This window comes from Triturus cristatus, chromosome 7, assembly GCF_964204655.1.
Source record: "Triturus cristatus chromosome 7, aTriCri1.1, whole genome shotgun sequence".
Classification (NCBI taxonomy): domain Eukaryota; kingdom Metazoa; phylum Chordata; class Amphibia; order Caudata; family Salamandridae; genus Triturus; species Triturus cristatus.
This window is the reverse complement of record NC_140590.1, coordinates 645,194,505-645,210,419: the sequence shown is the minus strand read 5'-3', so window position 1 is coordinate 645,210,419 and position 15,915 is coordinate 645,194,505. Positions and strand designations below refer to the sequence as shown.

Here is a 15,915-nt window from a genome sequence, read left to right as displayed (position 1 = left end):
GGTCACATGCAGCAACAACTTCCCTTGAAGTTGGAGTTGATTGGCTGCATTTAGGGAAAAATTATCTTTTGGGTACCTGCTGCTCTGCTGATAACAACCGGCCACAGCTCTTAAGAAAATATTAATTTCCTTCCTTTTCAGAAAGCCAAGCTCGGCCCAGCTGGTAACAAAGTGATTAGTCCGCAGCACGAGAGAAGGGCCTACGTCCCATCCAACAACATCGACAGTGTCAAGCTGACGGACTTCAATTTCCTCATGGTGCTAGGAAAGGGCAGCTTTGGGAAGGTAAGAAAATCCATGTCTATCACCGACATTTTATATGATTGAATTTAAGAAATGCAACGCGCTCCATGTATTTTCAAAGGTGAACTACCGAGATTACATTTTGAGTGTTAATGTAGCCACTTTTGATGTGCGCCTGCAAATGTGTCAGCCTGCATACTTACCTGCATTGTATAAATATTTTAAAATGGAAACATTTTGTGAAGAGAGAGGCGACGAGGGTCAAAGCCCACCCAACTCCCCCTAGGAACAGGAGCCTAACCCCCCACCCCCCCCACCCCCCCACCACAGAGGATGGGGACCCCTTATTACACAATGTGTCCGTGGAGACCTAATGTTTGTAGACTTATTATGGCTTGAATTGTACATATGTATAGTTCCAGCTTGATTTGCACATATGTATAGTTCCACATAGGGAACAAAGCAAGTGGTCATTTGTAAGTTGAAATGCAATCTGCGCATCATGTGTTCTTTTTAGTGGAGACAAAAGTACATGTCTTGTTATATATGTCTAGAGCCCATCCCTGGCTGTGTCTGTTCTGTTTTTGTTGCTTCATAGGCGTTTCTGTGAAAGCTTCTTGACGGTGGTGTAGCTAGACCTACTGCAACCTGAGGCAGCCCCTAAGCTGCTGCCCGGTGCAGGTAAGGGGGGGAGTGGCGGCTGACTTGTTCAGGGGGTGGGGATCGACGAACAACTTGTCCTTGGGGGGCAGGTAATGTGGTAGTCGATAGACACAACTTACTCGCCTCAGCTGCCCTCAAAAGGAGTGCCGCCTGGTGCTTTTTGCCAATTACTGACAGCAAGTGACTAATGTGGAGGGACATTGAGCTGTGCAGGGAGGATCTCCAGGGAATACTGAAGGTAGTGGCCGTGAATAGTAATAGAACCATACATGGACCGACGCTCAGAGCGGAGCTGTGGGAGGAGGTCCACAGGAGAGCGATAGGCAGGAGTCAAGAACTGAGCTTCCGGAGAGGTATGGAGTGGGGTTATAAGCAGAGCCCTGAAGCAGATTGCTGGGCCAAGGTCTGGAGCATAGTACTGGGCAGAGGCTTGGATTGGAGCGACGGGCAGAGTCACAGAGCAGAGTGATGGGCAGAGACAAAGAATAGAGTTCTTGGCAGATACCTAGAGCATACTCATGGGTAGAGGCTCATGGCAGCGGCGGCTCCTCCACTAAGGCTGAGGAGCATCGCCCCACTGTTCTCTGAACAGTTGAAAGAGGAAAAGTGAAGTGATAACGAAGCGTTATTATCAGTCTATTTTTCCTACTGCAGTTTCTCATTTGGGGTGGATCTGGGCTCTGTGACGCCACAGCACTGCAGGGGGGAATGTTGAGTGCATTCTATAAGTGCGCATGACGCTTTGGCCCGCTCTCTCGAGTCGGCCAAAGCGTCATGCGCACTTTGTATGTTCTACATGCAGGCTGCATTACAGCCTGGGTGGAGAACATGCCCAGGCCCCCAGCCCTTGTCTGATCGCCGAACTATGGTGCTCAGACCAATCACAATGCTGCTTTGCAGCGTTGTGATTGGCTGTGGGGAGCCTGGGAGCCCGGCTTCTTCCTGCTGCTGGACTTGAGGAAGATGAGGAGGACCAGGTAGAGGCAGGGGCTGGCGCAATCCCAGGTAAGTGGCTTTTTCTTTAAAAAAAAAAAATCTTTTTCAGGTAAAGGTAAAATAAGTCCAAACATGCCACGCAAAATCAAACCAGATCGAAAAAACAATTGGGAAAGAGAATGATGCTCAATAATTGACAAGCATATATATTTTGAAGTTCCGATTTTGGTTGTAGAGGATTTTTTTTTGCTCAGATTTCAACGTGGGCACTTGTAGTTCGTAAGTTAGCATTCCCCCTTCAGTTGCCTCTCACTCAGGATAAAAACAGCTGTCAAGAGTGACTGTCAGCTCCCCGTGCCAGCTTGGTAGCCAACGAGGGTCCATTTGTGGTTGCCGTACTGACACTTTACTGCTAAGGGAGAAAATGGCATTTGAGAACCATGTGCATTTCTCTGGTATCTCTGGTAGGAATCAAGATCAACCAGAGAAGAAACACAATACACAAAAGGGCAACCCAATATGCCCTTGTAGCCTTAGGTAACTATGATACGGTTGGTAAAGATGTCAACAAGGGATTCACTTGGAAGCAAAAATGTTGAGGAAATGTTTAATTACTCTGTGATGGCCCAAGAGTGACATCTCAAATAGATTGATTTAAACTTAATAGACAGAAAACATTTAAAGGCAAATAGAATCACTCAAGTAGGGAGGTGTATATGCTTTTCAAAATTGTATTAGAAACAAACAAAGAAAAATAGAGAGTGCAGGGCTTCTGAACAGATGATATCTTATGGTACTTTGACAATGTATAATACAGTGTAGCTGGAGTCTCAACATTTTCTAACATATGACAAGGTACTCTTGTGCCCACTTTCACAATACAACCAGAGACTGTCTTTCTTTAGGCGAAAACAAGACTCGTAGGGGCGATATGAATTGTCTAAAGGAATGCTGGGCTATGTGTCGATGTCACTCTCGGGCATCACAGAGTAAAGAAACATTTCCCTCAACATTCTTGCTTCCCAGTAAATCCCTTGTTGGCACCTTTACCTACCTGAGCAGATACACGGCATCTGTATTTAAAATGCTCGAAGGAGTTGTCAGAGGTGGCAGGCAACAGGAAGCAAGGTCCTCCAACGCAGTCTGTCCATTACCCTCCCAGTAAGGCCACTTGGGTGATGCAGTGCACCATCCGGCTGTGCTACTTGTCGAGTAAGGCACCTACGTGTCTTTTCTTTGAAGTGATATGCATCTGAAATAAAAGGAATCCGAAGCTGTCAACACCCTCCACCACTCAGATTCTTGTATTTGTTGACTCTCCTTTGCAGGTTATGCTGGCAGACCGGAAGGGAACAGAAGAACTTTATGCAATCAAAATATTGAAAAAGGATGTCGTTATTCAAGATGATGACGTAGAATGTACGATGGTGGAAAAGCGAGTGTTAGCGCTTCAGGATAAACCACCATTCTTAACATTCTTGCATTCTTGCTTTCAAACCGAGGTAAGTGTATTACTTTCCTGCTGACACTGTACCTTTGGTGTGTACTGTCAATCAGAATGTGCTCTATACCCGTGTTTCAGTTTTCTTACTCTTTCCTGCTTGGCCTCGTCGTTAGCTTCCTCCCACTCTCATTGTGATATGTTCCTAGTTTCCTTTGTTGGATGGTAATCGACTCTCTGGTTTCGTCTCGTTTTCCATGGGTGGATGGCTCAACGGCGGCCGGCACAGGTAAACATGGTGAGGGGTTTGAAGGGGGGTGAAGTCGACGGACGATGGAATAGGCATAAATAAATAATACCTATTCCAAGTCGTCTGTCGGCTTCCCCGCTGCCGCGCCCCGCCCCACTGCGCTTACCTGAGCCGGCCGCCGCTTTTGGTTCGAGATAACTTTGCACCCTGTACCCAGAGCAGGCGCGCAACACCCATTGGGCTCACCGGGCTTCAGCCCCCCCGTCGTCTTCTTCAGCCCGGGCTAAGATTACACACGCTGAAATTGCAGAGGCCGCCGTTCCTCCCCGAAGGGGGGGAGAGGCTCAGGGGCCGGCGCCATAACCCGCGCCGCGCCGAAGGTGGCAAAAGAAGGAACCGGTTCTGGGCGCCTCCGGCGACCGGAAGCGGCAAACAGTAGCCCCTCCTGCCCACGCGCTGTGCAAACTCCCCCAATGGGGGGGCATGCCCAGATCGGCGGGAAAAGAAAAGGGGGGATATAAGGGACCGCTCTCCCAAGGAGCTCCTAACTTCGGGGAGCAGGGAGAGCAGCGCACCGACGTGGTTTCCTGCAAACGACGTTTTTTCTGCCTGGACGAAGACGAGAGACGAAGTACTGCCGGACGACGAAGTGCTGCCTGGACGAACAACGGAACGGCGACCAGGCGTAGAGTCCAGGACTGGGGTGACTCGGCGCGCCCCTCTCCCGAGTGGCGAGATCCCCGGGAGGGACCCTCGTAGTGTGCGTGGAAGCGAACTATTTGCCGGTTGCTCGAGGCGAGCAACGAGCGGACCACGAACAGCGAGCGGAGGGAAGCAGCGCCAGCGTCGGACAGAGAAGGTGACGCTCCCTCTACCACGAACAGAGTTCCCCTGGAGCAACCCGGTGTCCTCCCAAAGCAGGCCAAGCAACCACGCACTGTTTCCCGGAGCAGCTCCCACGAGCAGAGTCCCAGGGCCCCCGAGCAACCCGGAGAAAGGGGGAGGAGCCTACCGCTGCATCGGAGTCCTTCCCAAAACAGGCCAGGTAACCTGAGGGCACGCACTGTCTCGGAGCAGCTCCTTCACCCGGTTTCGCCGCTAGCGCACTGGGTCGCGGGTGCACCCAGCGGGACGCGCGCGCGTTTGGACGAACGCGCCGGAACATCCTTAAAGGGGCAACGCTCACAGACAGCGACAGGCCTTGGTTCAGTCTCGCGTGCACCACGCGCCCCCTTTAAGAGACTGAGCAGCAGGGAGAAGCAACAGATCGGTGGCTTGGGGGCAAAAACTCGGCCACGAAGCAGAGAGAAGGGCCGTTGGGGTGGGCACCCGGCCCGGAGGTGCTTGTCACATAATTTAAAAACAAAAAAAAAAAAAGAAACATATATACATAATATAAAGCGTCATTTGGTGCATAAGCAAGCGGCAGCACCCCGCCAACAGCGATGGCAGAAGGGCAGCCTGAAGAAATTGCCCAGATCGGCAGGAAAAGAAAAGGGGGGATATAAGGGACCGCTCTCCCAAGGAGCTCCTAACTTCGGGGAGCAGGGAGAGCGGCGCACCGACGTGGTTTCCTGCAAACCCCACCCACCCACACCTACGATACAGCAGTGTCGCAGTGCTGGACAGCAACACGAGCGTTTGCGGAAAAACGGTACGATGGTTGGCTAACGAGACACACCGACAGGGCGGTGTGTAGGAGGAGGGCCGCTCACCTTGGGATGCCGCACGGCAGGGTGATGTGGCCTGGCCAACAAAAGAGGGGTAGCAAACGGAGACGGCGCTCGCGGCCCAGACCCGGCCTGTCGGCAGGGCACAAAAGGTAGCGAGTTGGGGCCTAACTCCGGGGGGAGAGAAAGCTACCCCTCCCTACACGCAGAAAGCTTGGGTGACCAACCAAATGGTGGTCCCGGTGGTAATTGGACCAAAGAAAGAATACCAAGGACCAACAACAGAACTGGTTGGGGGGTCGGGTCATTTACGAACTGGAGATACAACGAACTACGAATGGGGGGCACGGCTTTGTGTCCAAAGACAATACAGTTCGCAAATAACCCAATATGACCGAAATCATGCCAAGATGTATGTAACCATAATAAAACTGCGGCCAACAACGACCACAACTGTACCATTCTTGTTGGCTAAGTTCTTTGGGGATCGCCAGTGGTGCGGGGGGCAGGAGAATAAGTCGCACCGGTTAGGCGCAGTGCGAGGGTTATGATGAACGAAGGCTGCGCATCGGATCCTTTCTGAGAGGCCCAGCAGCCCCCAGCCAGCCTCTGAACAGTTTCAGTGAAGCCCCATGCCCCACCTCTTGTTTTCCTTTAGACTGGCTTCACCGAGGTGAAATCCTTGCCTGAAGGCAGGGATTTCAGCTAAGCACTTGATGGGGTGGGAAGATGTGCACAGCAGGGGGAAAGGGATGGCCAGTGCAGGTGATGCTTTTCCTCTGTAAGGGAATTTCTGCTGGCGTCATGGCCCAGGGTGTGCTGTCTGTGCACTTGTATGGATGTGTATTCCATACAAGTGCACAGACAGCAAGCCCTGGGCTATGACTCCAGCAGGAATTAATTTACAAAGGAAAAGCGTCACTTGCACTGCCATCCCTTTGCCCCTGCTGTCTGTGCACTTGTTGGGAATTCACATCCACAGCGCTGCTCACCAGATAAATGGTGAACAGGGCCATGGATCTGTCTCTTTTTGCATCCAAGGGCACCAAGGAAGAAGCAGAGGAGGCCCAGGTAAAGAGAAACCAGGAGACATTTGACCCACATCTACCTACACTAAGACCTTTGGGAGGGGCTGGATGCCAGGGCGCAGTGCTGCTGATCAGCCCGACTCCACAGAATAGCATCAGAAGAGCAGGCAGCAGTTTTTTATGTAAGTTCCAGTGACTTTAATGCATTCTTCAGCACAGCATTACGTATTGCCTGCATAAGTGAATGTTTTTCTTGACTTACATACATGGAAACGTCAAAGAGTAGTCCCCACCGTATTTGCAAACATAGTGTAAGTTTGTAGTGTTCATTTTTTGGGGTGCTAGTGGGTAACTTTAGTGTTCAGGGTGGGTGTGGGTTTTAGGGTGCCAGGGAGTAATTTTAGGGTTCAGGGTGGGTGTGGGTTTCGGGGTGTCAGGGGGAAATTTTAGGGTTCAGGGTGGGTATGGGTTTTGGGGTGCCAGGGGGATTTATGGTTCAGCGAGGGTATGGGTTTTGGGCTGCCAAGGGTAATTTTAAGGTTCTGGGTGGGTATGGGTTTGGGGGGGCAAGAGGGGCAATTTAGGGGTTCAGGGTGGGTGTGGGTTTTGGGCTGCCAGGGGTAATTTTAGGGTTCAGGGTGGGCATGGGTTTTGGGGTACCAGGGGTAATTTTAGGGTTCAGGGTGGGTATGGGTTTTGTGGTGCCAGGGTTAATAAGGTTCAGCGTGGGTATGGGCTTTGGGGTGCCAGGGGTAATTTTAGGGTTCTGGGTGGATATGAGTTATGGGGTGTCAGGGGGATAATTTTAGGGTTCAGGGCAGATATGGGATTTATGGTGCGAGGGGGAAATTTTTAGGGTTCAGGGTGGGTGTGGGTATTGGGGTGTCAGGGGGCAATTTTAGGGTTCAGGGTGGGTATGGGTTTTGGGGTGCCAGGGGGATTTATGGTTCAGCGAGGTTATGGGTTTTGGGGTGCCAAGGGTAATTGTAAGGTTCTGGGTGGGTATGGGTTTGGGGGGGGCAAGAGTAATTTTAGGGATCAGTGCAGGTATGGGTTTTGGGGCTCCAGGGGGGTGATTTTAGGGTTCAGGGTGGTAATGGGTTTTGTGGTGCCAGGGGGAAATTTTAGGTTTCGGGGTGGGTATGGGTTTTGGGGTGCCAGGGGGGTAATTTTGGGGTTCAGGGTGGTAATGGATTTTGGGGGCAAGGGTGTAATTTTAGGGATCAGTGCGGGTATGGGTTTTGGGGTGCCAGGGGCAATTTTAGGGTTCAGGGCGGGTATGGGTTTTGGGGTGCCGGGGGGGTCATTTTGGGGTTCAGTGTGGGTATGGGTTTTGGGGTGTCAGGGGGATAATTTCAGAGTTCAGGGCTGGTAATGGGTTTTAGGGTGCCAGGGGTAATTGTAGGGTTCAGGGTGGGTATGGGCTTTGGGGTACCAGGGGGGCAATTTTAGGGTTGGTATGGGTTGAAGGGCTGTTGGGTTTTAAGGAAATGTGTGTGTGTGTGTATATATATATTTATATATATACATACACTTTACTAAAAAAAATAACCCATTTACAGGGAAATATAAACCTATATATATATATATATATATATATATATATATATATAGTTTATACTTACCTGTAAAGTAGTTGTATTTTAAAACAAAACATTTACCACGCATATGCCTTTGTTGTAAAGGCATATGTGTGGTAAACGTTTGCGTTGAAATGGTAACGTGTTGCAGCAGCACTTGAGTTGTTCAGTCATTACAACCGCGTTGTAAAGGCATGCATTGTGATGCCAGTGACAACCGCATCCCCAGAAAGGTGCTTCAGTTGTCTTCGCAGACTGAAAACCTATCTTCGGTCAACAATGGGGCAAGAACGACTCTCTGGACTAGCAATGATAAACATTTCACGAGCACATTGTCCTCCTATAGAAGCAATTGTTGATGAGCTGCCGAAAAAGGGTAGTCGCCTTGAAATGGCATTGTGAAAATTGGTTATATTGTGTTCCTAAAGTGCTTTGTAGTAAAATATATTAAATTGGCCTTTTAATTCAGTACATTCTGTTCCTTTTTCATAAGACAATAGCATATAAGTGCATCAAATTAACAAAAATGTGTGCTCTAATTGTTGTCCAGTTTCAAATGCAGAATTCACCAATTTTTTTTCCCAGCTTGACCTGAGCATTAACCTATCCTGATTATCTGCCATTTTAGCCCCGCCCCTATCGATTAACATTAGCCACGCCCCTTCATTTGCCATGTTAGCCCCCCCCGAAATTAAGACCTAGTTGCGCCCCTGACCCAGAGCCTCCCAAAGCAAGCATAGAGAGGGTGGAAGCCGACAGCGACAGGTTACTAGGGAGCATAGGCCTCTGTCCCTTCTCCAGCTCCACCCACTGCTGCTTGATTCACCACAGGAATGCACTGACAGAGCAGGAGTGGGGAAGAGTCAAACAGCCTAGGAACAATCCCTACATCACAGTGCAGTAACAATCCAATAACCAGCTACCTCTCCTATCACTTGTTGACTGTATGCTTACTTATGACCCTGTGCTGCACTTAAGTTAACAAATACCACTTGCATATAACTGCTGTTGAGATCGTGGCTCGTATATTGCAATTAACTCACTGAGCCAGCAATGCCCCGTCTGACAATGCCAAAAGTGATGAAAGGGTAAATGTATTCAAAATTACACCAGAAAGTGGCATTTAGAATAGATATCCTCTTTCACCACATTTGGCATTGCCAGGCGAGCCGGTCCTGGCTCAGTGAGTTAATTGCAATATATGGGCCACGAGTTTGACTCAGCTCTCAATACTTGAGAGATGGTTTAAAGTAGCCAGTGATATACAGTGCTTCGAAATGGCAAGAACAGTGGTATAAAATGCTATATTAAAAATATTATTATTCTGAAGGAAATGTACTCAAGTAGCCTGTGATCAGTACATAGTACAGATGTTGATCCAATACAATCAGCATTCTTTTGTGCACATATACTCTGGGTGCAACATTTTTTGTTATTCTGCACAGCTACCTATGTGGGATTTCTCTGTGTATATAAACGAGGTTCTTTGTGTTTTTCTCAACCTAAGATGGCCTTTACCTTATATTTCAGGTGAGAGTTTATTCCATAGGATGGTGCTTGAACTATCCATCCAGTCACTTAGAGTTAGATAGGATACTGGTGACTGGCTTGCCTGTGGAGGCTATAACGAGGGTGCAGCATTTGACCCGTTTTGTGTCAGATCATGTAACTGTGCATGAGGAGTTGGAGTCAGGGATGGACAGGCTGTCTCCAAATTGGCATTTCCAGGAGGACGTATTGGCTGACCCCTCCACATGTGTGCAGTGGGGGGGGGGGGTGGGGGGGGGGCAGTGTGCGGTGAAGGTGTCAGATTTTATGCATCTGGCATGGGGTTGTGGGAGAGAGTTATTGAATGGTTGGTCCGTGCCACCGCCCTTACGTGTGATGAAGTACCTCGCCTGTGTTTGTTGGGGACTGCTGTCCTCCCCAAGAATTGTACAACGACGTACAGATTCATGCAGCTGGTGTTAGTGCTGGCAAGGTGGTCTGTGGCCATTACTTGGAAGGGGATGAGGGCTCCATCAGAGGAGGTTTGGGTTAGGGATATCTCAGAATGGGCGGCGGCGGAGGAATTGCAAATGCGTCGTGTGAGAACTGATGCCAAACGTCCAATTGACTTGGAAGCCTGGGGTTGCTTTGTCAAAAGTTCTTGGATCCGGAGGGAGATGGGGTGGGGCACAATGGCGAGGGCAGTGATGACTCAGTGTAGCACTTGGGTGCACTAGATCGGGGTGCTCGACATGTGATCTGTAATGTTTACTATGGTGGACGGCTATGTCGTTGTTTCCCCTATAGTGTCTTATAGGGTAGTTGGGCAATTGATGTAGGTTCCGTGTGGCTCTACTGCGTATGTTCTCCATCTTACTGAGCTGCTGCTTCATTGTTTATTGTCATGTGCTTATAAAATGATACACACGTTTGTTTTTTTAAAAAATGAATACCTCTGCGTGCAACATCCAACTAGTAGCTTGCCTACCCATTTATTCAATGGAACAAATGAAGCAACATAGTAATTTGATACATAACCACCATAATCTACAGGTTTAAGATTATGATACTTAAATGTGTAAAAAGCGTGTGGAATACACTGAAGCCATTATACTTATTTTTACATTCTGTATTTTAATCTTGAACATTAGAGAACCTTGTCTATTTTGCTCAGGAAATTCTAAGGGATAGGTCGGGAATGTCCGGCACTGCCGCACCTCCCTCCAGTATGCCAAAAGTGTAGATGTCAATGGTAGTGGTTGGGGGGGGCCCTTGACCAGGCCGACAAAAGGAGCCATAACAACCCTGACAAAGGAATTGGGTAGAAGGTTTGTTCCACCTGAACCCAAGGTTTACCATTGAGGTTCTTGTTCCAATAGATGGAGGGGCGAAGTTGGGCAGCCAAGATATATGTGAGGATATCCGGAAACCCCAAGCCTCCCTCTGCTACAGATCTACACAGTAATGCCTTCGTTAATCTCAAGGACTTACCTCCCCACACAAAGTCAGGCATTTTGACGCAAATGTGCATGCGAGTCGTCTTGGGGATGGCCACAGGGAGTGTTTGGAGAACATACAGAAGGCGGGCATGATGTTAATTTTCATGCTATTAAGTCTTCCCAGCCAGGAGATCTCCAGCTTGCCCCAGCGATTAAGGTCTTTGAAGAGAAAAGTAAGAAGTGGCAGAATATTGCTGATATGTCAGTCTTGTGTGGTGGTAGTCTGACCCCCAGAAAGGTAATCTCTGATGTCTCCCACTGGAAGACGCCTCTCTGGATGGCGATCTTTAAGGCTATTCAGGGGGTCTGTTTCTCTCATGCCCAGTGATTTTGCAAAGTTGATTTTCATACCTGATGCTTGAGAGAAGGAATCTAACTCGCTCATCGGTGCCGAGATAGTGGTGTCTGGGTTGGTAATGAAGCAAAGAATATCATCAGCAAAGAGAGCCAGCATATAATCTCTGCCGTCAATGATCGTTCCATGGATTGCAGGATTGGATTGGATCCTGGTCACCAATGTTAGGTGGGATAAAGGACATCCCTGCCATGTGCGCCAGGTAAGCATAATCTGTGGGGAGAAGAAAGCATTGATTATGAGCTTGGCAGCAGCTTCTGAAAATCAGCATGAATGAAGACTTTCATCTTGATCCCTTAGTGGATCTTGTCAAGAACCTTGGATAATTATACCCAGTCGACTATGTTGAACAACTTCTCAGCATCAAGGGAGAGGAGAGTCGTTGGTTGCTCTCGCCGTTTGGCCACCTCCATTAGAGCTACCGCTAGGTGTGTGGTGTGGTTTGCCTGTCGATTGCAAATTATACCAGATTGAATTTGATTTGATTTGAGTTATTATTTGTAGAGCGCGCGAATGCCGTGGCATCTTGGCGCTGACTGTGAGCGCGAGTATGAGCCCCTGAGCGTGTGTTTAATTTTTGCCAAATAGCCAGGTTTTTAATTCCTTCCTGAACCGCATCCGATTCGGTTGACAGCGCAGAAGGTATGGCATCTGGTTCCATAGTTTTGCCGCACAGAAGGATAGTGTGCGGCCTTCCCATCTTACCTTACGTGTTTTTGGGACACAGGCAAGTCCTTCCGTGGATGATCTAAGAGTTATAGCAGGGAGGTATCTTGTAAAGAGATTCCTGACTTCCCCGGAAATACCTCCATGGAGGGCCTTGTGTACTAGACACAGGGCTTTAAAGTTAGCCCTTTGACGGACTGGAAGCCAGTGAAGAGTTTTAATGGCCTCTGAGGTGGGGCAACCCTTAGGAATGTTCATAAGCAATCTGGCCGCCGCATTCTGAAGTGACTGAAGCTTCCTCCCCTGTGCTTTATCAATTCCCACAAAGAGAGCGTTGCAATAATCTAATTTAGTTAGAAAGAGTGCAACTACAACTGTCTTTTGAAGCTCAGTTGCTATAAACGGGAATATTTTCCTCAAAGTTTTTAGAAGGAAGAAGCAAGAGGAGGTTAGTTGATTAATGTGGGCAGATAGATTGAGCTGCTTATCTAGGGTCACCCCTAGATTTTTAGCCTTAGCAACGGGGGTAGGGCAAACTTCCGCCTCCGTAGGCCACCAGCTAGTGTTCCATACCGATGGTCCTTTACCAAATTCAAGGAACTCGGTTTTATCAGTATTAATTTTCAAAAAGTTTGAACTCATCCAGCGCATAATTTCCATAAGACAGGCATGGAAGCCGATAGCTACTGTATCTGAAGATTCAGCAACTGAGATGGTGAGCTGTGAATCATCGGCATACATGATCAGTGAAAACCCATGTTTCCTGACCAAATTGGCCAGCGGGGCAACATATATATTAAAAAGGGTCGGGGATAGGGCAGACCCCTGCGGAACACCACATGGGAGTAAAAACGTTCCAGACTGTGTGTTCTCCCAGTGTATATTTTGCTGTCTGGCGTCTAGAAAAGAGGAAAGTAGGTTTAGTGCAGTATCCTCCACCCCTGTCTCCTTCAGCCGTTGCACCAACACCGTATGGTTTACAGTGTCAAACGCTGCCGAGAGGTCTAACAGGACCAGGATTGCTCTACTGCCCCCATCCACTATCCTTCGAATCTCCTCATTTGCCAGCACCAACGCTGTTTCTGTCGAATGACAAGGCCTAAAGCCATGTTGTGTGCAATCCAGCAGGGAGTTATCTTCTTGATACTGAATTAACTCCTTATTTATGGCCTTTTCCAGGATCTTCGCTGGTAATGATAGTCGGGAGATTGGCTGATAGTTTTTTGGTTCAAGTGGATCTGAGGTCGTTTTTTTAGAATTGGCCTTATACAGGCCTTTTTCCATGCCTCAGGATATTTGCCTGTTTCCAAAACTTGATTTAAAAGGGGGGTGAGATGTGTGCTAATGACCTTGGAGGCCAGATGAAAAACTGCTGGGGGGCATGGGTCGTTTGGAGAGCCGGATTTGGTGGATATCAGGTGGTCATTGATCTCCTCGACATTAAGTGTCGTGAAACAGCCCAATCTGCTATTTGTTGCCCAGACATTTATGTTTAAAGAGTTATTATCAGGCCTAATCTTCATTGAGTTTAAAAGACCATCATATATCACTTGTACTTTGTTTTGGAAAAAGTTGGCCATTACATTACAGAAAGCTTGGTCAGGTACAAATTTACCTGAGTGTTGGGGGGTGACAAGTGTGTGTACAGTTTTAAACAGTTCTTTTGAGGAGTGTGTCGCCTCGCTTATTTTAGTAGTAAAATAAGTCCTTTTGGCTTTGACAGTAGCCTGTTTGTATGCCTCCAAACATTGATTGTATAGTGCCTTATGCTCTAACTGTAGTCTGTTCTCCAGACTCGTTCTGTCCGTCTGCATTACATTTTTATTATTTTTACCTCTGGACTATACCAGAGTGCTGTTGCCGTTGCTCTTCTAATAATTTTGTTAATTTCGGGGGCCATATTGTCTACAGCTGTTCTGATCCAGTTGTCAAATCGACTAGCTGCTATATCATTATCATTGCTTAGAGTGAATGAGGCTGAGCTTAATGCCTGTTCCAGGTCGGCCTTTTTTACCTTATTCCAGTGCCGAACCTGCAAGTTCAGAGCGGAAAGGGGTTGGGGCAGTGTATAATTTTGATTTGTCACCTCAAAGACAATCGCTCTATGATCAGTCCAAGGCAGTGGTAATGTTTTAGCTATTTTTATACCTGATTGGTTTGTAAAAATCCCATCCAAAGTATGACCGGCCAAGTGCGTAGGTTCCAATACGATTTGGGAGAGTCCATATGCTGCCAGATTGTCCACCAATCTTACTGTATCTGGGTTGGTCTCTAGTTCAAGATGATAGTTAAAGTCCCCTATAATATTGAGGTACTTAGAATCCAGGCTTGACTCTAGGAAGTTTAAGATGGCCTGCGAGAACACCATCCTGGGTCCCGGCGTCCTATATACAAGTAGCCCTTTGAATGTGAAGGAGTCATTAAGTTTAAAAGAAAACATTAATGTCTCAGATGGAAGCATGGTTACGACCTCATGTCTCAGTCTTAGATTATCTCTGTATATTATTGCTACACCACCACCTCTGCCTTCTGTCCTATCGTGCTGTACCATTGAATAGCCGGGAGGGAGGGCCATATTCCAGTCTGGGTCTGTGTTGGCATCCGTCCATGTCTCAGTTAAGAAGGTAATGTCCGGATTTTCTATTTGGAGTAAACATTCTAGTTGGTATTTATGTTTTACGAGTGATCGAGTGTTCAGTAGTATGCAAGACAGAGTCTGTATTGACTTCCTACTTATCTCGACCTTCCTCAGATTGTTTTTACCGCCTGGTCCCTGAGGAAAGTGTTGTCGACCATCTTGGCTTTCTTTACCTTCGTGATGGTCTTTACAGCCTAAATCTAGAATAATAGAATCTTTCCCTTTATCCCCGATGATCGATCAAACCGATACCCGCAACCCCTGCATATATATGTGCTCATGTTTATTCCCCCCTCCCAGTCGCTACAGGCCATGCACTCACCATTCTGTAAATCCAGAAGTTGTTTTTTGTTATATTTGTGGATGGGGGCAGAACCAGTGGTCCTTGTGCTGGACGCGCTCCGACGGGTGCAGACGGGCTTGCCTTCGGCTCCGGCGGCGCGCCCACTGCGCGCACCCGCTGCGCAGTCGCTCCAGCGCGCTATTTGAGGTCTGGGGAGCGGAGAACTAGACCGCTGACCCTTCGATGGCGGGCTCGCTCTAACAGGCGGCACCGCGAGTCACGTCAATGGCTAAGTTTTGCTAGAAATGGGTCAGCTCCGTTTCGATAGAATCAATTACATTTTTAAAAACATGGCAATCCAATTTTAAAACGGAGCAATTCAATTTTAAAATCAGGGCAGTCAATTTTAAAATGTTACTAGACACACTTTACTATATTTCGATATTCAGTATTTCAAATAATGTGCAAACACGCAATAGCAGCAGCAATTACACGCCTCCACACACACACAAGTAGCTTCAGCCACGTCTCACAGTTGGTGCGATAATAGAAGGCCTGATGTGGTGTAGACGGGCCACTAGGATGGGAGCAAACAATTTCACATTGCAGTTTAATGATGCTATGGGCTTCTACGATGAACAGTGGGTAGCAGGTTTACCTGGTTTTAGGAGGAGCTTAATATGGAATTCCAACATGGTATCGGTAACCACTCAGTAAACCAAAAAAGAATTGAACACCTTTACCCGGGGTTCTAGCAAGAGGGAGGCGTACGCTTTATTAAATATAGCCGAGTACCCGTTTAAACCTGGCGCCTTTCATGAGGGGAGATAAACCTGGCGCCTTTCATGAGGGGAGATAAATAATCATTGTTTGGACCTCATCCGGGGTGATGTCTTCGTCAAGGAGGTGCAACTCCTCAGCTCTATCCGGGGGGGGGGTGTATGGAAGAAGGTAAACATCTCGATGTTGTGCATTGAGATGCTGGGCCTGGTAAAGAGTGGAATAGTAGTGATGAAAAACTCTAATTATATCATCCGTCTCCAGTTAAAAATGACCCTCATCTCTTCGATCTCCCTGATGTGATTATGTGTGCAACGGATGCGTAATTTGTTGGCTAAGAGCCTATCCGCCTTGTCCCCCCATTCGTAGTAGTTTTGATTAATGTAGAGCAACTT

General features: G+C 47.9%; 1 protein-coding gene across 3 annotated transcripts in view; it reads left to right on the top strand.

Moving 5' to 3' along the window:
• PRKCA (protein kinase C alpha) overlaps window positions 1-15,915 on the top strand; it is a 1,238,880-nt gene that overhangs the window by 1,026,362 nt on the left and 196,603 nt on the right. For all 3 annotated transcript variants that reach the window (XR_014966571.1, XM_085617273.1, XM_085617272.1), the window contains 2 exons: window positions 142-285; window positions 3,171-3,344. Coding sequence is in view for 2 of the 3 variants with exons in the window: in XM_085617273.1 (XP_085473399.1) it covers window positions 142-285; window positions 3,171-3,344 (318 nt within the window). In the remaining variant the exon portion in view is untranslated. The remainder of the gene's footprint in view (window positions 1-141; window positions 286-3,170; window positions 3,345-15,915) is intronic.